The sequence below is a fragment of the Silene latifolia genome, chromosome 2 (genome assembly GCF_048544455.1).
Source record: "Silene latifolia isolate original U9 population chromosome 2, ASM4854445v1, whole genome shotgun sequence".
Lineage (NCBI taxonomy): Eukaryota > Viridiplantae > Streptophyta > Magnoliopsida > Caryophyllales > Caryophyllaceae > Silene > Silene latifolia.
Genome location: NC_133527.1, coordinates 73,761,029 through 73,787,052, shown reverse-complemented (window position 1 = coordinate 73,787,052; position 26,024 = coordinate 73,761,029). Strand labels below are relative to the sequence as shown.

The window sequence follows — 26,024 nt, the reverse complement described above, 5'->3', positions numbered from 1 at the left end:
AAATTACATAAAATAAAATTATGACAATCATAAATAAAATGTAGCATTATAATATGTATGAACATGCCCAATTTTATGCTAAATCGCCTTTAAGGAGCCAATGTCGTATATTAAACGGTTTTTACGGATTTGCGTTATTCAACTTTTTAAAATCACAATAAATTACATAAAATCATATTTATGCACAAGTTAATTAACCTAACCAACTTTTTTTTTTTTTTTTTGGTGAAATGTGAGAATTATATTAAATATGAAATAATTACATTATGATGATCATACAAAGAATATCATTCTATAAGACTCATTCTACTCAGCCAATCTCGTTCAGCAAGGGTCATTACTGTTCTATCCCGGGTTCGAACTCTTGATCTCATAGTTTCCAATATTACACCAGCCACCCTTTCAGGCCTAAGCAAATTCATGTCATTCCTACTTCTATTCCGCTGTTGCCATAACTGATACATCAAGCTCAACACTATGGCATATTGGACTCCCTTCTGAAGCCCCGTGCCTATTCTACTACTGCACCACTCAACCAAGTCCCTTGTTGGGAAATTCCAGGTAGTGTTCTTGTTCAATTCCATCACCACTCTGCTACTGTAAGCACACTCACAGAACAGGTGCTCAATGTTTTCATCAGCTGAGCCACACAGGTAGCATTTCTCCTCAGTGATCACCCCAAACTTGGTTAGCCTTTCTACCGTATTCAGTGCCTTATGAGCAACCAACCATCCCAAAAATTGATGTTTAGGGAGAATCCATCCATTCCAAACTACTTTAACCCACTGTGTTCGTGGCCTTGCACCTCTGAACCAGTCATAACACCCAGCAGGAGAGTACCCTCCTGGTTGAATACTCCACTCTCCATTGACATAACCATTTCTCATCTCTTCCTTAACCTTGCATATTCTCCTCCATACCCAACTTGAATTCGAACTAGGCCTGTAATCCATCCACTCCTGACCTTTAAGATAGTTGCTTTGCACCCAATTCACCCAGATAGAGTCTCTGTGTGTAGCAACCCAGTCCACCAGTCTTCCCACCATTGCCTTATTCCAACATTCCTGGTCTTTGATCCCCAAACCACCTTCCTCCATAGGTCTGCAAATTGTGCCCCATCCCACTAAGGGAGCCCTCCTGTAGTCTGCTGAATTATCCCAGAGGAAATTTCTACACACAGCTTCAATCCTTTTGATGACTCCTTTGGGGAGAACAAACATTGATGCCCAGTAGGAGTGTAAAGAGTTCAGCACACTCTTTACTATGACTAACCTACCTGCATAAGAAAATTTTCTTGCCCCATACCCATGTATCCTATCACAAATTTTATCCACAAGACACTCACAATCTTGTTTCCTGAGTCTTGTAGTCTGGATTGGCATCCCAAGAGGACTCAAAATTAGTCTCCACTAACATATTGACAATAATTAACTTATATTTCTTAAAAATTTTCATTAAAGGAGTCAAAATTACAATAAAATGTCATAAACTCCAAATAAATCACAAAAATTGCAAATAAATTTGAAATTTGAAATTTAAACTCATGAACATTCTGGAAAAATACCATCACACTCATAATGTTCAAAAACTTAGGTTAAAATTTTCGAAATTTATCGGGAAAAACAATGTTGCGGTTTATCGGATTTGTCAATTATAATCATAAAACATGAGAAAAATTATATTCATAAACTTTTCAATTTTAGATCTGAAATAGGTAATAAAATGCAACATGTGACGTTTTTCATTAGTCATGAAGTATGTTTTAGCAATTATTCACTAATTAAAGTGACTATTTATGCTATTTTTCATCAAAAATTCATAAATCATGCATAAATACTTCATTATAGCCTATTATTTTACACACATATTGTAAAATTGCATGTGACAACATACTAAATTTTTATAACCAGATACGAAATATTTCTCATATTACCCTATTTTATCATTTAAATTCGATTTTATCATGAAAAATACATATTTCTAGAATAAGAACTCCAAAAATTATGAACATTTACAGGTCATCTAAAAATAATATATGTGAAAACATATCCAAAAACCACTGGAAAATTTGAAGTTTAGCTAATTTTAGTCCGAAAATGACATTTTTATCATAAAATCACATTTTAATGCCATTATTAAATAAAATGAACAATAAAATCCATAAATTAAATAAAATGTCCTAAATACATTTTAGGATCAGAAACTTTAACATGCGTAATTAATTTCGTGATATATCATAATAAACACAAATTTATAAGTTTTATGTGTTAATCGTATAACTCGGAAAAACTATAACCGATTTGCATGCAAACAACCTAAGGCTCTTGATACCGCTTGTTAGAAATCTTTATCTCATTATACTCAACATATTCATATATGTTTCAATTTTAATTAGATCTTATGCATGCAAACATAAGTAAATATAGAGAAGAAATCATCATTCTTACATTGGAAATTTCGGATTATTGGGCACAAGTGAGTTCTCCTACTCACTTGTTCTTGAGCTCTCCAAATATTGGATGAACAAAGGATTCAAGTATAGAATCCCACCCAAGGAATAATACCCAAGATAACCTCTTAATAAAATTAATATTATTGATACTAGAACAATATTAATTTTAAATAAAATTGACCCAAAAATATTGTTTTTGGTCTCTTAATTTTCGGTTTAGGAGAAGGGAGAAGAGAAGTAATTTATCTCTCTAAAACTATATATTTTAAGATGATGATCAATGAATAATACACACTAGCTTTTGCATGTAGTGTGTGAGTGAATAATAAGCAAAAATATTTTGCTCTTTTCTTATGGGAAAACCGAAAAATGGGGAGAGGAGATAACCCAATGCCTGCTCACCTTTTCTTCCCAGGAGAAAGCTATGTATGCAAGGCTATATGTAGGCATTATCATTATGTTTTCCACTTTTAAATAATCAACACAATTTCATCCTAAATACTCCCTCCATTTCGGTACACATACATAAAATGGATGAGTCCATTTTATTTGTGATTTTGTCAATATGTCACATGTGACACATTTCATGACATCTTATTTATAAAATGTATTTTTAACCATTAAAAATCAGCATATTAATAAAATATGTCACTTATAAAAATTAACATAGTAATTCACAATTACTTGTACCAAAAATGGTTTACCAATTTATAAATCACAACATCTTGCATTTATAATAAATTATTCATTCTGTTTCAATTGTTTTCGTAAACAATAATTTCATCTAAGTAATAAAACAATTCGATTACTTAGACCGTATCTAATTTAATCAAATTACAATGAGACACGTAAATATTACTTCCAAAATCGTCCGTCAATTTTAAGTAATTTAATTAACTCGTATCGTCATACGATGAATTAAACATTCAATTAAGAGCGTTACCCTTTAGGTATGACCTAAGGGGATCAACTGATCAACACCGTCGCACGACAGTAATGTCAAACTCTAGTCAGCCAAGCATTACCGATATGTGTGGACCAGTTGACTGTAAAATATTACATCCCACATGTATTCTTAAAATGAGATTTAAACATGTGATCATTATGATCAACAGTTGTGATCGCATTATTGTCGGAGGACACTCATTCCAACAAATTTGTCACCAAAGTTTACACTCAGGATCTCTTTATTAAGCTGTCTAAAATTAGGCAAGATGAGAGACCCATTGAGACCTACTTGAGGGTGTTTGAGCAGTTGACCTTGCAGCGTGAGATTAATGAAAAACCTGAGCAAAGGATTGCTAGGTTTCTACAGGGTCTTGATAAGAATATAGGTGCAAAGGTTAGGATGCAACCACTGTGGTCCTATGATAATGTGGTAAACCTAGCACTTAGGGTAGAAAAAATAGGGAAGGCTACGCCTGCAGTGTCTAAAACCACCACTAGACCTACATTCAGACTATTTACTGGTGTCAGGATTGGTAGTACACCTAACCCAACTACATCAACTGCACTGGATAAAGGAAAAGCCCCTCATAAAATAGAAAAGCAACCCACCTATAACTGAGGGAAAGATCAAACGCGTTCAGTGTCAGGGATATGGCCACTTTAGGAAGGATTGTTCTTCTAAGAGGGCACTGACAGCAATGGAAATAGAAGAGTGGGAAAGAGAAGGATTGGTTGAGTATGAGGAGGAGGAGGAGAACCTAGTGCTCGAGGAAATGGAAGCCGAGGAGGGATCAGGCCGGCCAAGATCAGGTTGTAGCTCACCATGATACAGGGCACAGCTTGGTCTTATGGAGGGTTATGCATTCACAACAGGCACCATTGGAAGCTGATCAGAGATCCCTGATCTTCAGGAGTAGATGTACAGTTTAGGGAAGGGTCTGTAACTTGATCATAAATGGAGGGAGTTGTACCAATGTAGCTTCCATCACCATGGTTAACAAGCTAAATCTAGTGACTCAGGATCACCCAAACCCTTACAAGCTCTGATGGTTAAGCAAGGGAGCAGAGGTTAAGGTTGACAAGCAATGTCTGGTTCCACTCTCTAATGGGAAAGTATACAAGGATGAGGTGTTGTGTGATATTGTACCCATAGATGCTTGCCACCTACTATTAGGGAGGTCATGGGAATTTGACAGAAATACAACTCACCAGGGTAAGGAGAATGGTTACAGTTTTAAGCATGAAGGTAAGAAGGTCACCCTGACCCCCTTACCACCAAATCAAAGAAACTGTGGGAGTTCAAACATACCATAGGAGATGATCTAGGAACTGAAGTAGGAGCAACCTGTATTGATCTAGGAACTGAAATACAACTCACCAGGGTACTGTTCGTATCTGAGGCTGCCATGATCTAGGAACTGAAGTAGGAGCAACCTGTATTGATCCTGCTGTCCAAGGAGGTGACTGGAAAGAAGGGTTCAGAGTTTCCTGCAGAAATTGAACCTTTGATCCATAAGTTTAGAGATGTGTTTCCAAAAGAACTACCTAGTGGACTGCCACCCTTGAGGGGAATTGAGCACCATATTGATAATGTACCAGGTTCTATGCTGCCTAACAGACCTGCTTATAGGAGTGATCCATCAGCCACCAAGGAGTTACAACACCAAATTGAGGAACTCATGAGCAAGGGCTTTGTTAGGGAATATCTAAGTCCCTATACAGTCCCTGCACTACTTGTCCCTAAGAAATATGGAACATGGAGGATGTGTATTGATAGTAGAGCCATCAACAACATCACTTTCAAGTATAGGTTCCTAATTCCAAGGCTAGATAATATGCTTGATGAACTGAGTGGTGCGAGAAGTTTCTCTAAGATTGATCTCGGGCAAGAGTACCATAAGGTAAGAATCAAGGAAGGAGATGAATGGAAGACTGCTTTTAAGATAAAGCATGGGCTGTATGAATGGCTTGTGATGCCATTTGGGCTCTCAAATGCACCCATCACTTTCATGAGGCTGATGACTGAAGTGCTGAGGCCATGGTTAGGTCAATTTGATGTAGTATACTTTGATGACATACTAGTTTACAGCAGCACCAGGGAAGAGCATCTCATGCACCTTGAAATGGTTTTTAAAATTCTCAGGAAGCAGAAACTGTTTGGTAAGCTAGAAAAGTGCACCTTCATGGTTGAAGAGGTGACCCTTCTAGGCTACATTGTATCTGGAAGGGGTATGTCAGTGGACTAGGAGAAAATCTCAGCAATTCAGTCGTGGCTAATCCCTAAAACAATCACTGAAGTCAGGGGATTCCATGGATTGGCTTCCTTTTACAGAAGGATGTTTGGGCCGCATGTTTGGTATACGGAACGATTTATGACAGTCTATAAATTTATCGTCAGGTGATAGCTGTAACACCCCGTAATTTCGGACCGTTAATATATTGCGAAAGTAATTTATTAATCAAGTTGAATTTAATATTAACGTGTTTGAAGTAAAAATAATTCAAAGAAATATAATTTTATTATATTTTGAAGTAAAGTATTTATTTTGATAGTTTCGAAACGTTTAAAAATAGTTTGAACCGTGTAAAAATCTTTTAATTCGAAATAAGGGCATAGCGGGGAAAAATGACAACTCTTTTGAAAATTGGGCAAACGATTTTAGATATGGGTCGTATGAATACTCAATTTTCTTGTAATCTCATGTTTAAGAACTTTGGTCTTGTCGGAATTTGCGTTTGACAAACGGTTTTAATTATTATCGAAACGAGCCAAAACCGACTCGTAAAATCCCGACTTAAACCCGCTCCCTTCCTCTCTTTCTCTCCTTTCCCGCGGCACACCCCCCCTTCCCCTTTCTTTTTTCTGATTTTTCTTTTGTTCATCTTCATCCTCCTTATGAAACAATTCCCAAAAACCAAAAACACCATTTTTATACAATTTCAAGCTAGTTTTCACCATAACTTCCTCATTTCTTGTTGGATTTTCACATAATTTATATTTTCGGAATCCTCTCTTCGAGATCTACCTCCTGGTATATTTTAATTTCAGTTTTCTTGAAGTTATTTTAAGACGATTTTGGCATAATTTCGGTATTTGTACTTATTATTGTGTTTTTATTGTTTATTTAGGTGAAGATTTAGAGGACGAGTTTGGGGACTCGTATATTGTCGAAGATAGTGGTTAGTCGGCAGATTAGGGTTGGTTTTCAAGGTGCTAATTGCTCATTTTCTAGCTTAAGGTAACATATTTCGAGTTTCTCGACGAATAATCGTCACATTCTTTGGTTTTTGTATGTTTTTGTGATTTTTATTTAAGTAGTTAATTTCACATGATAATATGGTTGCATGCATGCCTAATTCATGTTCTTTGTTAGTTTAAGTTAACATATTAGATTAGGAATGATTAATTGATGTTTCAGACGGTGTTAAATCGAACAAAAATGGAGAAATGGAGGTGTGAGTGGGAGTGGCGCGCAGTCAGGGTGGCCCACGGCTGCCGTGGGGTTGGCCCGGGTGGGTCCGTCGCTTGTTTCGCGGTTTTTCATGCTTTGTTCATCGTTTTAGGTGCATTAATGTTATAGTTAGAATAAGTAACATATGGTTAAACCTTTGAAATGAATAATGTTAGTAGTAAAGATAATGAGGTTGGTAAAATTATGTTTATATTGGTAGTTGCACATGTTAGGATAGATTATAAAATGTAATTGTAATGAATAGGCTCAAAATTAATTTTATAGCAATAATTGCAATGCTTTGATGAATGTGCCAAAAACTGAGCCTTAGTCCCTTTGACTGATTCGATGTCAGTCAATTGTGTGATTGGCCGCCAATTTAACCGCACTGTCGCGCAGGTGGGGTTGCGGGTAAAAATTCGGTTGGATGAAATTTTATATGAATTGGATAATCGGCCTTTTTCTTGTTTTAGGCCATTTATCAAGTTTTTAAGTTCACATGTATAGTTGGTTGAATTTAATAGTTTCTTATATTGTAGAAATGGCCCTAGATTCCCTGAAGCCTTTAATATTGTTAATATTGTTAGAATTGGTATTGGTATTAAGTACTTTTTGCAGGTTTTTGTGTTTGTCATAGATAGGCCTTTATAGTCTTTGACGAGTATATGTTCACTGCTTAATAGCCTTTGTGTTCCTGACTTGGTGGGATTATATCCAAGTTGGGGCATGACCTCGTTACTTATTTTAATAGTAAGTGGTCAGCTTAAGTACTAGCCAACCCTTTGGTGGACTCTTTAGGGTACTCACTTTGTTTTAGAAAAATTGTGGGTCTTGGGTGCGGTGGTGTGTATCCGCATGTCTAGGTCTGCGCAGATTTTAGGCTAGGGTTGTGTTGTGTCTTGGCCATGTTTTATTCATATTAACCTCTGAGCCAAGATACCGGTTCGATTACCTTCCCTACCTCGTGGTATAGACTCGAGTTACAGAGTGACTATTGACCGTACTAAAAACTTATGCCTGTCTTTGATATATTGCCCTTTCTTGTATGGTGATTTTATGAATTGTAATAGGTGAGATGTAAGCCGGTTACAATTGATAAAGTTTGGATTACTATTTGTTATATGTTTCACATGATAGTTTAAATTGGTCAGTTTAGAGTTCACATGTTAGAATACTTGATAAGTAAATGGTTTATCAAATTGTTTACATGTTACATTACATGTTACATTAATTATGACGTTTCGTGGCTGGGAGGACTCGAAGTTACTCCCCACTGAATTGTGGCTTTCGTGTTTGTATAAAATGCGATTGACAGGTTGAAGATGTTTAGATGGGGTACACAGACGAGCTAGTGAGCAAAAGAACCTTGGACCTAGTTTTGGCTATTTTTATAGTAAACCTTTAGACTTTTGGTTTTGTATATATTTTGAAGGGACATATGTCTCCTTCTTTGATTTTGGTTTGTATCATTATATCATCTTATCGTTAGCTATGGCATGTAAATTAGTTTGGTAGCTTTTGCAGGTTTTTGGCACTCTTAAGTTGGAAATGTTTGTGAATGGTTTAGGAAAGTTTTTAAAAAAAAATTACAGGTTTTGTCTAGTTGAACCAATTACAAACATATCCTGTCAGTTTTTCGGTAGGATTTACGTGTTTATTTATCGCTATATTTAAGGGTGTCACAGATGGTATCAGAGCTTGTTGCTCCCGACGCACGTTTGTGCACCCCACCTAAAATCACTTGACCTTTAAATAATAAACTTGAGAGATGGGTAGGATGGGTAGAGTTAGGATTTTTATGTGGTAGTCTGTTTGTGATTGCTATTTGTTAGGTTCTAACCAATGTTCTATTTTGCAAGATGGCTCTCCAAGAAACGTTGATAATGCAATTAGTTATTAATTTTTGTGCCGTTGAATCTATGACCGTGATCTTACTCGTTGGTGACCAAGACTGAGTGGCCGTTGCCGAATGTTGAAGATTGGTTATGCCAAATGAAGAATGCTTCCACTTTCTTGATACTTCTTTTCGTATTCAGTGTATCTTACCTTAATCTTCCAATCTCGTTGTTTATTCGTCTTTTTAATTCCTCTTCTCTCGCCTTGGTAACTACTCTTCTATTCTTTCTCCCGATTCATCCTTGGTTCGTTTTCTTCTTATAATAAGAGTCCTTGTGGACACCTTCCTTTTATTCCGCAGGATAGTTCCCTTGTTCAAGAGAACCCAGTTTTGAGAGAATGTATCATTGAAGGGCGTGAACGAGTTTAGAAATTGATTGTTCAAGGTTTGAGTTGTATAGGAGAATATAATTTGGGATCCTTTGGTTAGTCTTGTTAGTTGTACTTAATATGAGAGCCTAGTGAGTTGAGAAACACCTTGGGATTTATGTCTATTGAGAGCTTGTTTGTTATAGATGTTTGAGCATGGGTACTACCTTAGCACATAAGATGGAATGAACCTGAGCTACTTCATTTGAGAGTCTCGATGTTTCCTGTGGAGAATTAAAGAAATGATAGTTAGCACTAATCCTTGTAGGCCTTGAAAGGAATACAATAGGACATTGATGTTGATTAATGGATTGGTATTATACTTTGGAATTAGTTAGTTTGTTAAACCTTTTGAGTTGACCAAATTTAGTATGGAGTAGCCCTTGTTGACCTTTCGAAATTTGAGAACACGTGGTTGACCTTATTAATCATATCTGGATTTGGGAATTTTAGTGGAATATTGTTCGATGTAGTTCGTGAGTTCAAGGATGTGATTCTAATTTATGGTATCGGAGACTAGAAGTATTAAGTGGTGAGATGATGGAGTAGACAAGCTATGGTACTTGGGGATGACATAGTAAGTGAAGTTCAATGACGAGAATTGTAAAGGAGATACTTTGGGACATGGGTGGTAACAAATGAATTTGTGTGGTGAATTGATTTTGGCTCTTAGAACCAATTGAGTTGAGGAATACTTACCATTGTGGAGTCCTTGTTAGTCTTATAATTTGGTAGACTTTTAGGGCTTTGTTGAGCACCTTAGTGATGTAACCTTATCATATCGATCATAAGCTTTGATGAGTGTTTGGTAAGCAGTAACCCTTTCATTATGCTGCTTCTGTTCTCCTTTCCTTCTCTTTAACGATCATTGAACCCTGTTTTTATGCCAAAGTTTACGTGTCTTCTTCTTGCCCGAGATATCTTCTTAACTCGAATACTTCTTATTTTTGCCAACCGTTATCTTTACGGTCCGACTCCTTAGTTTCCTAACTTGTCAGGCTCATGCACCCTTCGAAAATATTTTACCGTTTCTCTATCCCGTTATCACTCCTTATCTCCTTAGTATAGTTGGTACCTTGTTGACCATGTTTAGAGAGTTAGTAAGATGTGACTTGAGGATATAGGATTGACTAAGTAGTCGAGTTTGTGATTGGCTTCCATAATCACTTTGGAGATGAGGGTTTGATAATGTATATGTTACCATGTGGGAAATGTTAAATGTGGGATTATTAGTTGGTTTTAGTGAGTAATATTGATTACTACTTAAGGTATGGTATGAGAGTGAGAGTAAGCTACATTATTGGGAGGTTTTAGCACTTGTTTTGGTAACTAGAAAGGGTAATGGTATGGTTGACCCCAATTGTTAGGCTGAGGAACATAATTTAAATTTATGGTTTTAGGAACTCTGAGGTGATAAAGTGTTGTTACAATTATGACCTTGTTCCTTGAGAATTTGATGGTAAGTAAGTTTAGGATATCAAATTTGAAAGAATACTCCTTGGGGATGTTGATGACCAGAATGGATTGGTGATGTGATTTGGTATTAGTTGGCTCTTGAGAGTTCTTGAGTTGAGAGAGACTTAGTCTTGAGAAGAATTTGTTAATCCTATAGTTTTATAGACCTTGAGGTCGCATTGAGTACTTGAGATGATGGGACGGTGTTGTAGCTGAGTGTAGCTGAGTGTAGTTCCGCTTTTGGCAATTCTTAATAAGTAAAAGGATAGTGGAACGTGAGATCCTATTGATTTTTCGGATTTTGGGGTTGGTATGTTACTACCTTGTTTTGAAATGAAAACCTTGTAGAATATTTGAGGAACCCATAGTTGACACTAGTTGGATACGAATATAACTTTGTTGGAAGCCTTGACCTTAGGCTTGTGAAAGTTGTTTTGCAATGTTATTGTAAATTTGGACCTTATATATAATCCTTTGAGAAATCTTTCTATTGGAATTGGAATATTGTTGGGAAGTAGGATTGTGAATCTTAAGTAAACCGATCTTCCTAATTCCGATCTCTAACAATTGTCATTCTTGCTATTCTGGTTTGTTCCATTGTGTTCGCCTTTATGGAACTCATTTGACCTTTTGAGTAAAGCGTCTTGTTCGTTGACATCTTTATTGACTTCATCCAAAAATTCCACCTTTAAGAGTTCAATTCCTTCTTGTCTGTTGGGTGTGAGTTTCCTATCGCGACTAGCACTTCTCGTTCCCGAGTTGTTTTCCATCTTGCATAGGTTCTATATAGTTTGAGTAAACTTTTGGTTCATTTTTTTTTCCTTAATTTGGAGTGAAATCTACAAATTGACCTCTTTCTATAACATTTGAAAATGATTTCTCACTCTCTTTCAACCCTAGTGTTCTATTGGATACCTAAGCTATTTCTCGTTTTGTGTAATGATTCCTTTTTCTTACTCTTTTTCCGAGTTACTAAGCCGTGTTTAATCATAATTAGTAAAGATATTATTCTTATTATAGAACTTTAAACTAAAATTTTGAAAATACTTATATGATTTTTAATGGTTTTAACATTAATGAGTGTTTAATCTCGTTGTTGGAGACGTCCCAATAATGGGTTTTCTCATTTATTGGTGTAGAAATATTTTTATATCTTGATATGAATGTGGATGTTCTTGTCTGATCAACGAGAGTATCACCGTTTCATTGAAAAGATACCTATTTTCTTCTTATGATTATATTATTAAGATGTTGTATACTATAATTTCTCCTTCTAAGTTTCGAGGACGAAACTTTTTAAAAGGAGGGTGATTGTAACACCCCGTAATTTGGACAGATTAATATATTGCGAAAGTAATTTATTAATCAAGTTGAATTTAATATTAACGTGTTTGAAGTAAAAATAATTCAAAGAAATATAATTTTATTATATTTTGAAGTAAAGTATTTATTTTGATAGTTTCGAAACGTTTAAAAATAGTTTGAACCGTGTAAAAATCTTTTAATTCGAAATAAGGGCATAGCGGGGAAAAATGACAACTCTTTTGAAAATTGGGCAAACGATTTTGGATATGGGTCGTATGAATACTCAATTTTCTTGTAATCTCGTGTTTAAGAACTTTGGTCTTGTCGGAATTTGCGTTTGACAAACGGTTTTAATTATTATCGAAACGAGCCAAAACCGACTCGTAAAATCCCGACTTAAACCCGCTCCCTTCCTCTCTTTCTCTCCTTTCATGGCACCCCCCCCCCTTCCCCTTTCTTTTTCTGATTTTTCTTTTGTTCATCTTCATCCTCCTTATGAAACAATTCCCAAAAACCAAAAACACCATTTTTATACAATTTCAAGCTAGTTTTCACCATAACTTCCTCATTTCTTGTCGGATTTTCACATAATTTATATTTTCGGAATCCTCTCTTCGAGATCTACCTCCTGGTATATTTTAATTTCAGTTTTCTTGAAGTTGTTTTAAGATGATTTTGGCATAATTTCCGTATTTGTACTTATTATTGTGTTTTTATTGTTTATTTAGGTGAAGATTTAGAGGACGAGTTTGGGGACTCGTATATTGTCGAAGATAGTGGTTAGTCGGCAGATTAGGGTTGGTTTTCAAGGTGCTAATTGCTCATTTTCTAGCTTAAGGTAACATATTTCGAGTTACTCGACGAATAATCGTCACATTCTTTGGTTTTTGTATGTTTTTGTGATTTTTATTTAAGTAGTTAATTTCACATGATAATATGGTTGCATGCATGCCTAATTCATGTTCTTTGTTAGTTTAAGTTAACATATTAGATTAGGAATGATTAATTGATGTTTCAGACGGTGTTAAACTGAACAAAAATGGAGAAATGGAGGTGTGGGAGTGGCGGCCAGCAGGCCCAGGCAGGCCCACGGCTGCCGTGGGGTTGGCCCGGGTGGGTACGTCGCTTGTTTCGCGGTTTTTCATGCTTTGTTCATCGTTTTAGGTGCATTAATGTTATAGTTAGAATAAGTAACATATGGTTAAACCTTTGAAATGAATAATGTAAGTAGTAAAGATAATGAGGTTGGTAAAATTATGTTTATATTGGTAGTTGCACATGTTAGGATAGATTATAAAATGAAATTGTAATGAATAGGCTCAAAATGAATTTTATAGCAATAATTGCAATGCTTTGATGATTGTGCCGAAAACTGAGCCTTAGTCCCTTTGGTGATTCGATGTCGAGTCAATTGTGTGATTGACCGCAATTTAACCGTGCACTGTCGCAGGGCTGGGGTTGCGGGTAAAAATTCGGTTGGATGAAATTTTATATGAATTAGATAATCGGCCTTTTTCTTGTTTTAGGCCATTTATCAAGTTTTTAAGTTCACATGTATAGTTGGTTGAATTTAATAGTTTCTTATATTGTAGAAATGGCCCTAGATTCCCTGAAGCCTTTAATATTGTTAATATTGTTAGAATTGGTATTGGTATTAAGTACTTTTTGCAGGTTGTTGTGTTTGTCATAGATAGGCCTTTATAGTCTTTGACGAGTATATGTTCACTGCTTAATAGCCTTTGTGTTCCTGACTTGGTGGGATTATATCCAAGTTGGGGCATGACCTCGTTACTTATTTTGATAGTAAGTGGTCAGCTTAAGTACTAGCCAACCCTTTGGTGGACTCCTTAGGGTACTCACTTTGTTTTAGAAAAATTGTGGGTCTTGGATGCGGTGGTGTGTATCCGCATGTCTAGGTCTGCGCAGATTTTAGGCTAGGGTTGTGTTGTGTCTTGGCCATGTTTTATTCATATTAACCTCTGAGCCAAGATACCGGTTCGATTACCTTCCCTACCTCGTGGTATAGACTCGAGTTACAGAGTGACTATTGACCGTACTAAGAACTTATGCCTGTCTTTGATATATTGCCCTTTCTTGTATGGTGATTTTATGAATTGTAATAGGTGAGATGTAAGCCGGTTACAATTGATAAAGTTTGGATTACTATTTGTTATATGTTTCACATGATAGTTTAAATTGGTCAGTTTAGAGTTCACATGTTAGAATACTTGATAAGTAAATGGTTTATCAAATTGTTTACATGTTACATTACATGTTACATTAATTAAGACGTTTCGTGGCTGGGAGGACTCGAAGTTACTCCCCACTGAATTGTGGCTTTCGTGTTTGTATAAAATGCGATTGACAGGTTGAAGATGTTTAGATGGGGTACACAGACGAGCTAGTGAGCAAAATAACCTTGGACCTAGTTTTGGCTATTTTTATAGTAAACCTTTAGACTTTTGGTTTTGTATATATTTTGAAGGGACATATGTCTCCCTCTTTGATTTTGGTTTGTATCATTATATCATCTTATCGTTAGCTATGGCATGTAAATTAGTTTGGTAGCTTTTGCAGGTTTTTGGCACTCTTAAGTTGGAAATGTTTGTGAATGGTTTAGGAAAGTTTTTAAAAAAAAATTACAGGTTTTGTCTAGTTGAACCAATTACAAACATATCCTGTCAGTTTTTCGGTAGGATTTACGTGTTTATTTATCGCTATATTTAAGGGTGTCACAATAGCTCAAACACTCGAGTCTACCCCTTGGTCGTCATCTACGCACCGATATGGTCGTTTTGACAGCAATTATAGTTCATTTGGAGTCCGGGTAAAAAACCGCTTCATTTTCTAAGAAACCATTTAAAATGCCGAGTCGGAATGTTCTAGAATATTCTAGATATTTATTCCCAATCAAATTTTATATCTTTTGGTAAAATATCTTCCGTATATTATATTTTACGGAATAAGGAAGTATAAATCCACCGCAATTTCATAACAGAAATGCGGAAATCTTTCTTCTGGAGGAGGAAACCTCTCGGGAAATGACGCAACAGTTGCTGCGCCTCTTGGAAGAACCGCAGCAGCTGTTTCGCCTCTTCTCCAGCCCTTTTTAGCTGTTTACGAAATATTTCCGTGATTTATTTCCAAAGTTTGTGTCATTCCAAATTTCTTTCACATATTTTGGTATAAATAGAGACCTCCGGTCTCCATATTTTTCACGCGAGTGTCCGCCCTTCTCTTCTCTCTTTGCATTCTAGACCTTGCTCTAAGCTTTTGACGCCTACATGCTTTATCAATCGACCACATAAGCTCAGATCATTCTGAGTACCGGTCACGTTGCATAGACCGACCAATTTGACCACTACACATCAATCAATCAATCGATTTAAAAGCCTCTAACGAGGGAACTTTCTACATACATTCGAGTCGAGCAATCACTAACGTTAACTTAGTCAATCTCGTTTCGTCAAACATGTAAGTCTGAGGGTGTAAATCCCACTTTTATTTTATTTCTTTACTTTTGTATCAATTATTGTAAGGTTGACGTCAAAAGTACATTTAAAACCAATTTTAAAAACCACCTTTCAAAACCGTATTTACAAAATAGTGGAGATCTCACGTCGAGAAGAAATGCAGCATATGCTGCGCCTCTTCCAGAGGCTGCTTGCTGCTCCTGCTCTTCTTCTTCTTCCTCGAGTTTCCATTATTCTGTCCTTTTCGTCTTATTTTCTTATTTTCTTTCATCTTTCAGTACATAAACTTCTTTTAATAATTCCCTTTTAATCATAATGTTTTATTTAGACTAAAATCCCTTATAATTCGATATTTACGGATTTTCGTAGCTAAATCAAACCCGGATTTTAGGAACTCGATTTGTTCATATCAAGTTTCTGGCATTCGTATTTTGTACATACTTTTCATATTGTGTTCTGTTTTGTTTTCCAACCGTCTTAAATCCAAGTTTAGCAAATAAATTATTTCCGACACTGTAAATAAAATCTAACTTGTTTTAATTCGTTTTAATCTATTGTTGTCGCTTTTATGACGGTTCCAGATGTATACAACCTGCTAAATCACTTTTACTCGAGCTCCCAATCAATAATTGATCTTAAATTTACCAATGAACATTAACAATCCGCGGTTCTGACTTCAGAGACAGAGCCCAACTCAAGAACAGACGCGGGAGGAGTTACGCCTCTTCCAGAGGACGCAGCAGATGCTGCGCCTGTTCTAAGGTGGTTTTTGTCCCTAAACTCTTTCTCGCTTGGACGTAGCTTCTAATTACGTGTTTAATTAACTAATAATCGTAGTATCGCCCCTAACCTGACCTATTTTATTACTTTAATTTCTAACCTTTTGTTTTTCCTCTATTTTCATCTTCGAAATTCAGTTTTAAGTGTATTTTTGACGTAAATCAGATGAGAGTTGTAATTATTGTAATTTAATTTTTATTTAATTATAGTAATTCATTTATTCGTTGTTATGTATGTTTTCACATGTAATCAATTCTAAATCTTAATTTCGAGATAATTAATCGCTAAATTATTTGTTCACCGATATAGTTAATTCTCATGCTAGGATTAATCTGTGAATGCATTGCATGCATATAATCGACAACATATCAAATATAAATAACTTCACTAATCATTAGTAGAGGACGCCATCGAAGCGGGCGGGATTAGGTATTCAGTAAAAGAACTTCCTAATACGTACCCTCACCCCTTACTCAAGATCTCTGTGAACATCCGTGTTCATTGGCATCACGAGAGTCATTCTAGACATAGAATGCTAAGGGTAACGAGTTCTTAGTATTCATGTCACTACTTTGTGTCTTGACATGACACGAGGTATTTGACCGGTTCTAATTTTCTATAAAAATTGGTGGCGACTCGACAAATGCAGGCTTATTCAACCTTTCACCGGTTTCAATGCCTCACAAATCAGTAACGGCCCATGACGTGCTTTGGCAAACTAAAGTTCCGTGGGAGAAGTGTCGCCGCCTCGAATACACAACGCGTGGGTGGCCTATGTCCATAGTTTGGCGAATCCGCTAGGGATGATACACTTACGTGTTACCTAGGGTGAAACTTGAACAAGGTTAGGGATTAGTTTATATGATACAGTTGTCGATTTTCATTACTTGACCTTCTTAGGTGATTTTATTCGGCCTTCCTAGGCTTAACCCAACCCATTCGACCAATCGTCCCGTCTGAACGGTCCAAATTATTATATGGGCCTAAGGATGGATAGCGATTGACGTCAACCATATCGTGGTACATACTCATGTTTGTATCAAGGGCTTTCACTACTCGAGGGAATGGACTAGGAACCGACTTTACTCATGTTCTACACGGACCTCTCCACAGACCAGGGTTTGATTGCTTGGTATGGCAACCCACCTTTTTTAAGCCAAAACCCTTTAAAAGCACTCAGCATACCGTTATAATGCCCATATATATGTTTGTATCATATACGTGATCACCGTTTTGTAAATGAAACTATGACGAAGTTTTCTAAAATAAAATACTTTGAAAATGTAAACACTTTCAAAATGGCCTAAAATAGCGCAAAATAAGCCGAAACTTTGTCCAAATAACGAGTCAAAATTCGGGCCTCAAACCCATTTCAATCTTCACTTCGAGTCTGCACTCCTACAACTACACTACAGTTGTCTAGGACCAACATTTTAAAATTTGTCCTTTTCAAACCTCACTTGACACAGTGGCACACACCCACTTCACGAGTCAAATCTTTTCTTGAGTAAGTGTGCGAAAATGGTCAATCGTGTTTTGATTCGTCGTCGATTTCTTATCCCCAGTTCCAAAATGGTGGGAACTAGTCAAGAAAGCATTAATGGTCGATCCGAACAACCTGGAAATGGTAATGATCAAATACTAGCTGCACTCATTCATCTCAAGACAAGTCAAGACCAAGCTTATGCTCGCCTGAATGCTATTGAAAGTCGGATTGTTGCTGTAGAAACTAGACTTCCTCCTGCAGAGAACGACATGATCGTACATGATAACCTTCCACCCTTTGTTAGGCAACCAGAAGTAAATCTTCCTCCAGGTCCTACTGAAGCTGAAAAGCGACTCCAATATTTGGAGGAGCAACTAATGTACCTCAAAATAGATGACATCTACAGGGAAAACAACCGCAAGTATGAGGCGATAAATGCTCAATTTCCAACTAACTTCAACATGACTGACATCCCGATGTATAAGGGGCATGAAAACCCTTTGAACCATATCCGTGGTTTCAAAGATTACATGTCTATCAAAGGCATCAATCCAGAGATGTTCCCAAGGATCTTTCCTTCATCTCTGGATACTATTCCTAAGCAATGGTTCTACTCCTTGGATCATAAGAATATTGCTACTTGGGACGATGCTGCAATTGAGTTAACCAAACAGTACGCGGATAATGCCGAAATCCAAGTCAATATGCGCACTCTAGAGGTTCTTACCCAAAATGAGAAAGAAGCCTTCAACGACTTCCTAAGTAGGTGGAGAAAGACTAGCACACAACTTGTTGAACGCCCAGACGAAGCCACTCTTGTGGAAAAGTTCGTGGATAATTTGAGACCTATTTATGCAAACCATTTGAGGTACCAAAACATAAAGTCTTTCAAAGACTTGACTGTGCTAGGAATGAGAATTGAAGACGACATCCGTAAAGGACTCTTGTCCAAAACGGTAGGTCTCGGATATCAGGGTTCAACGAGTCGTTCTTATGGCTCCACTAGCAAGACCGATGAGGTTAACCTTTTCGAATCGTCTGCTAAGAAGAATAACCCACAGAGAAAATTTACTTATGTTGGTGAATCATATTCCGCTGCTCTGAAAAGGCTGATGACATAAGGTAAGCTCCAACCCATAGGATCTACACCTGACCTAGAGAAGAAGTCTAAATTCTGGGATGAGAACGCATAAAACGAATATCACAGAGGCAAGGGACACGATACAGAGAAATGCTTCAAATTGAAACCTGTTATTCAGGATATGATTGAACATGGTCGTTTACCCATACCTCCCGCAAGCAAGCCTAATAATACTCAGAATCCTCTTGGAGTTCTGACAATCACAGATGAAGAATCCACCTTGGATTATTCACACCTTATTTCTCTAGTCAAGGATGAGATTCATGCACTAGAAAACGATGGGAGTTATTCAACCACCGATCCTACCATTGGTGATTTTATCGCATGGGCAAAGAGTATAAGTAGGCAAGTTTCAGAGCTAGAAGCTGTAGTGGCATCCCTACGCAATCTAAGCACTATACCAAAGGGAAACGTGCCACTGGCCCCAACTCTATCTCGAGAATCTACGATGCAAGAGGTAATCGCAGTAGTCAACAATCTAGTCGAGCAAATAATCAGTCTGGAAGCTGAAATCATCAGGTAAAGAGATCTCAGTATCGTCAACGGAATATGGACAGACGACGATGAAGACGAATACCTCACGGAACACTATCTAGTCAAGATCAGTGAGGATATAGTCAAGGCTAGCAAAGGTCAAGATATAGATCACCTTACTCGCTCAGGACGTCCATATCAAAATGTCTCTCAAAACTGTCATACTCTTAATGGTCCAGCTACTAACACCAATGGCATCACACCAAATGATGGTGAAGATACATCTGATGACCATTTACTAAAACAAATACAAAAGACAAAGGCTGATCTTTAAGTCTGGCAACTAGTTGCGAGTTCATTTCTCCATCGTCAAGCTTTACTGCAAGCATTGGCTAAACTGAACGTAGCGCACGATTCTACACCTGATGACGTAGTCAGCCTAGTCTTCGAAGACTCAATCAAGCTAAGTAACCCAGTTACTTTTTTAGATAAGGATTTTCCTCCATTCGGCGCCAGTCATAACCTCACTCTATACATCACAGTCACATGCTTAAAGAAGAATGTACCAATGACTTTGGTGGATAATGGCTCCGCAGTCAACGTCATACCACTGAAGACAGCATACAAGTGAAAGATCATAGATCCAAATTAGACTCTCTAATAAAAATTAAATTATCTCATAATTTATCATTTTGGTGATCTATGTAACATGCATGCAAATATAAAAGCATAAAAATGAATGTTTAAGGAAAAACAATTTTCTTACATTGATTTTAAGGGAATATGGGCACAAACTAGATCACCTTTCTAGTTTGTTCTTGAGCTAAAAAGCTATGGATGATCCTCCTTGAAAAACCTTCAAAAAGAAAGTCTCCTTCAAGTTGCACCCAAGAACTACACCCACAAATTATCTTACAAATACTAACTAGATACTTGTAAAATAAACCCTTGATAATATGTAAATAATACTAACAATCTTAGTTATTATTTTTAGTTTACTAACAACTTAGTAAAATGATGGTTATTAATTTTAGAGAGAAGATAGATAAACACATGCAAATGTTCAAGTGTTGTAGTGAAAAATGAATAAATGATGGAGTGTATATGGGGGATGAGGCCGGGTAGGTGGAGGTGGAGTGTGGGAGTGATTTTCTTATTTTTTTTTTTTCAATCTTACAACAGATGCAAAAAAGATTATAAGATAACTTATGGAATAATATAAAGTAAGCTGAAATGATTATGTTCCTAATCATCCATAACTCTATTTTATATGGTCCACTTGCCCATTTATGGGTCCATATTGGTTCTTATATTTGTCGCACAAATACGTGTAATTTTATTTTAAACATCGTTTCATGTTTAAATACTTCCATAATTAATTCGTTCAAATCACTCCGTAAATATATATGTACCGCTACACATATTATTTACGTACTAATATTAATCACATTAATCAATTAGTACAATTTTAGTGAATTAACAATTAATTAACTAAAACCCGTCTCCCAAAATTTATTATTCAATCATCGCATAATTAAATAATAACTGCCGTGCCTCGAGTTCGCAACTCGAAATCTCTCTAAAAAATAATCGACTAACCTTTTAGTCTATAAATCAAGGGACTAAATAAATTGTATCTCATACAATTAATTAGTTGTTAATTGGGGTTCGTTCCTTTAGGTGTGACCGAAAGGGGTCAGTTGATCACCGCCGTCTCACGACAATAACGTCAAACTCTAGTCAGCCAACCGTTATCGATTTACGTTAATCAACTGACGAGGATCAAATAATTAAATATCTGATGATATTCCTTTAATGAGATTTATTATGTAAACACACTATTGTGGAGGACACTAACTCCAACATTCTCCCACTTGTCCGACACAAGGTGTGCGCTACCAATTCTCTTGTCCGTTTTAATCTCCCACTCAATACAAGGTGTCTTTCAGGTCGCACTTGCACATGAACATATCGCGAGTGGTTTTCTCGATCGGGAGTGTGACTATTTGACCAGAAAAATCTCTCACAGATTACTTCCGAGCGTGGCCATGCATTTGTAGTCTAACTCCTCGAGTGGCCTTGAGATATAGTTTACCCAACGTGGGTGGACAATTCCTGTATGCCTTATCTATCCTATTGCACAATACAGATCACCATGACCTAGTAAATGCCCTTTTGGCCTCCTTTCATGGCACGACCTAGGACAAAAACCATAGTCACTCGGAAACTGCACTTGCTCAGATAATAGTCTCCAGTCAAAAGAATCGTCTCATTAGAGCATCTTAGAGATCCCCGCCAAGACCAGGCGTCTATAATAGAACTTAGGGACTCTCTAAATGGTCACTGTCTGGCAAAGTGTCACACACTCTGCCTATGTAATCGACTAGTCATCACGTATGACCTTATGGTGTTGAAAAACCATCAATCGACTTACAATCTAGTCACTCTGAGACGTCACCTCATTAAGTGACTAGGGACAAAATACAATATTCATCTTATTCACTTGAATAGTGTTCAACATTGTCTCCATAACTTATTCAGATAAACAAGGTATTAAAATTTAGTCACACTAAATAAAAGAATCATAAAAGAATGAATGCGAAAACAATGTATGTGATTATCATATATATAATAAGAGATACACTATCCAATTATTACATATCCATAATCTAAAGAAACCTGGTACTCGTCTCAATCCCATTGCAACGACATGACCATCATGCTTAGCCTTTGATAAAGGCTTGGTTAAAGGACCAGCAATATTATCATCTGTCCCAACCTTACAAATGTCAATTTTCTTCCTTTCCACATAATCTGTAATTGAATGGTATTTCCTTTCAATGTGTCTAGATTTATTACTAGACTTCGGCTCTTTGGCTTGAAAAATAGCTCCACTGTTATCACAATATTAAGTGCGGATCTTTGGCGGAATGGACTACTCTTAGCCCCTCCATGAATTGCCTAATCCAAACGGCTTCCTTCGCGCCTCAGACGCTGCAAGGTACTCAGCCTCTGTTGTAGAATACGCGGTAACGCTTTGTTTGAAGCTCTTCCAGCAAACAGCTCCTCCATTTAGCATAAACACATAGCCGGATTGGGATTTCATGTCATCCCGATCGGTTTGGAAACTTGTGTCCGTGTAACCTCTTACACGCAACTCAGTTTCTCCTCCAAACACTAAGAACGAATCCTTAGTCCTTCTCAAGTACTTAAGGATGTTCTTTACGGCTATCCAGTGACTCTCACCAGGCTTGGCTTGATAACGACTTGTCATGCTTAAGGCATACGCAACGTCGAGACGAGTGCAAATCATAGCATACATGACAGACCCAACAACGGAAGCATAATGGACGGTCTTCATGTGTTCAATTTCCTTAGGGGTGGAGGGAGACTGTGACTTGTTCAAAGTAATCCCTTGGCCAATAGGTAGAAATCCTCTCTTGGAGTCTTTCATACTGAACCAGTCAAGAACTTTGTCAATATAAGCTTCTTGACTCAATGCTAGTATCCTCTTGGACCTATCCCTATGATCTGGATACCCAATATTCGTTGTGCCTCTCCCAAGTCCTTCATCTGGAAGTGTTTCCCTAGCCACTCTTTAACGGAAGTGAGCGATGAAAAATCATTCCCGATGAGCAATATGTCATCCACATAGAGGATAAGGAATGCAACCTTACTCCCACTAAACTTCATGTATAAACACGGTTCTTCCACACTTCTAGTGAAACCGTATTGTTTAATAACATGATTAAAGTGATGATTCCAACTCCTAGATGCTTGCTTAAGACCATAGATGGACGTTTTAAGCTTACACACCTTCTTAGGGTTACATGTATCCACAAAACCTTCAGGTTGTATCATGTACACCTCTTCTTCTAGAATCTCATTCAAGAAGGCGGTTTTGACATCCACTTGCCAAATCTCATAATCATGAAATGCGGCAACCGCTAAGATTATCCTAATGGACCGAAGCATAGTGACTGGAGCGAAGGTTTCGTCATAGTGTAAACCATGAACTTAGTTGAAACCTTTTGCCACCAATCTAGCTTGTAAACATCCACATGTTTATCCATGACGAGCTTAATTTTATATATCCATTAACACTGAAGGGGTCGCACTTGATCGGTGATGTAACACCCCCACACTCCAAGTGCCTTACCAGGACCACTCAGGTATGAAGACATTACCATCTCGGTTACCCGAGGCAATGATAATCAAACAACAATAACGAAACAACGTTTATTATAAATAGTTTAACGAATAGTTACAATCCATGAAACCAATTAAAAGTGCAATACATTATTCTCAAACGATGTCTAACTGAAATGTAAATAAACTAAGGCTACAGCGGAAGACTCCTATCATCATGTCGTGGCATCCCAGCTATCCCAGTACTCATCTCAATACCTGCTCAATATCTGCTCACCATCCCCGAATGGATCACCGCAGGTTTACAAAACAACACCGGGGTCAGTACTAATCACACAATCAATATAGATAACAATAATAAGATAAACAGACAGCTGAACTGTCACACACACACACACACACCACCAACTTCCATCATCTCAATACCGACGTCCCTTTGGACCCACCCGCCGATGGGGGACCGCAGCCTGCCGTTCCCACCTAAGCCCCGCTCATCATACGAGCGATAACCCTGTCCCATTAATGTGCACATCCCCTTCCGTGGCGGGTTCCACGAAGGGCGAAACTAGGGCGTGAAGTCACTCCCGCAAGTGACCCCACTCAGCCGAGAACGCATCTCGAGAACCATCAACAACAATCACAACCACAAACACAGTACAATCATTATATCAAACAACCAAATACAGCACATCACCAATATCCCATTATGGGACTAATGCGAGTAGGAAACCCTACCCGGAAAGCACAACAAGCGAGACGGTATCTACAAATTTGTATCAAAACGCCTCTTCTACGAACCCTCCTCCTATCATATAACACATAAAGACTACACATCACATACTACACACAAAACCCCCAATCTCTAAATTAGGGTTTAACCAATCTTAACAAATCATTATAAAAATTATATTAAAAGCTTACCCTCGACACAAGGAACTCAACGATACGAATTACGACAAGAACTGACCGTCTGAACTCCGGGAATTGCTAAGAATGCGATTAGGAAGATGAACTGGCTGCTTTCTCTCTTAAACAGGGTTTTAGGTTTTGTAAAAGTGATTTAAAACAATGACGATTATGTTTAAATACCTTAATCGCATAATTAACAAAACCCGAGAAAACTCCCCGTAAAACCGGACACTCGATCGAGTACCCAAGGTACTCGATCGAGTACCCCCTTACTCGATCGAGTGCCCCAGCTACTCGATCGAGTACCCAACAGGTCAGAAACTATTTTATTTCGCAACTTGCCCTTACTCGACAGAGTAAGGGCTACTCGATAGAGTACCCCAAGACATATAAATACGGAGTATTACAGTCTTGAAAGAAATGTAGATTCATATACACATTAACATACTCATATATGTCTAAGTAAATTTGTCATAAAATTAAAACGGATCTTATGCATGCAAACAATAAGATAAATAGAGGAGAAATCATGTCCTTACATTGTAGATTTCGGCTATTAGGGCACAAGAGAGATCACCTATCTCTCTTGTTCTTGAGCTTTTCCAATGGAAGAATAAAGATCTAAGTGTAAGATCTCTCCCTATGCTTTATACCCAAGGCTCCTCTTAATATAATTAATATTACAAATACTAGTTATAATATTAATCAAGGTAGAAAATTGACCCAAAATATTTATTAACACATAAATATTTCGGTATTATGGAGGGAGATGTAGAGAGCTTTTTATCTCTCTAGAATACTAATTTTTGGATAATAAGTTGAATGAATATCACTAACACATTTTAGTGTAATAATAGGTAAAATTATGAGAAAAACCAATGATGGTTTTCACATAAAAAACCGGGTGGAATGGGGGGCTTTTAGGGGAGCCAATGCATGAACACTTTTGTCTTCACAAGAATATTAGGGTTGCATGGCTAGGAATGTAGGTAATCATTGTGTTCTTATAATAATTAAACAAACACAATATTAGCTTCCACTACCCCTTTATTTCGGCATTCATGGATTAACAAATGATCCATTTTATTTTTGTCAATTGTAAATATGTCACATGTCACATGTGACATATATTTGTTATGTATTTTTAACATATTAAAAATCAACGTATTAATAAAAATACGTCACACACAAAAATTGACTTAGTAATTTCATAATTACTGAGTGCCAAAAATTTTACCAATTTATAAATCACAACTGATTGTATTTATAATAATTCATTCAATTTAATTGTTACATTAAACAATTATTTCATCCGAGTAATGATACAATTCAATTACTCGATCACCGTATCTTATTTAATCACATTTCAATATGATACGTAAATTTTACTTCCAAAATCGTCCGTCAATTTTCAAGTAATTTAATTAACTCGCAACATTATACGATTAATTAAATAATCAATTAAGAGTATTGCCCTTTAGGTATGACCTAGGGGTCAATCGATCACCACCGTCACACGACAGGTAATGTCAAACTCTAGTCACCAATCATTACCGATATATGTTGACCAGTTGACATAACAATATTACTTCCCAATTGTATTCATTTTAATGAGACTTAAACATGTGATCATCATGATCAACGGTCGTGATCGCATTATTGTCGGAGGACACATATTCCAACAATCTCCCACTTGTCCTCGACAAGTGTGCGTCACCAATTCTCTTGTCCTATT

The 26,024-nt window shown here is 37.0% G+C and overlaps 1 protein-coding gene across 1 annotated transcript; it reads right to left on the bottom strand.

Annotated features, from left to right (window-relative positions):
* Positions 1-287: 287 nt before the first annotated feature.
* LOC141640970 (uncharacterized) lies at positions 288-1,220 on the bottom strand. Its single transcript, XM_074449647.1, has one exon. It carries the CDS (start codon positions 1,218-1,220, stop codon positions 288-290), a length of 933 nt encoding a protein of 310 aa, XP_074305748.1.
* Positions 1,221-26,024: the final 24,804 nt, after the last annotated feature.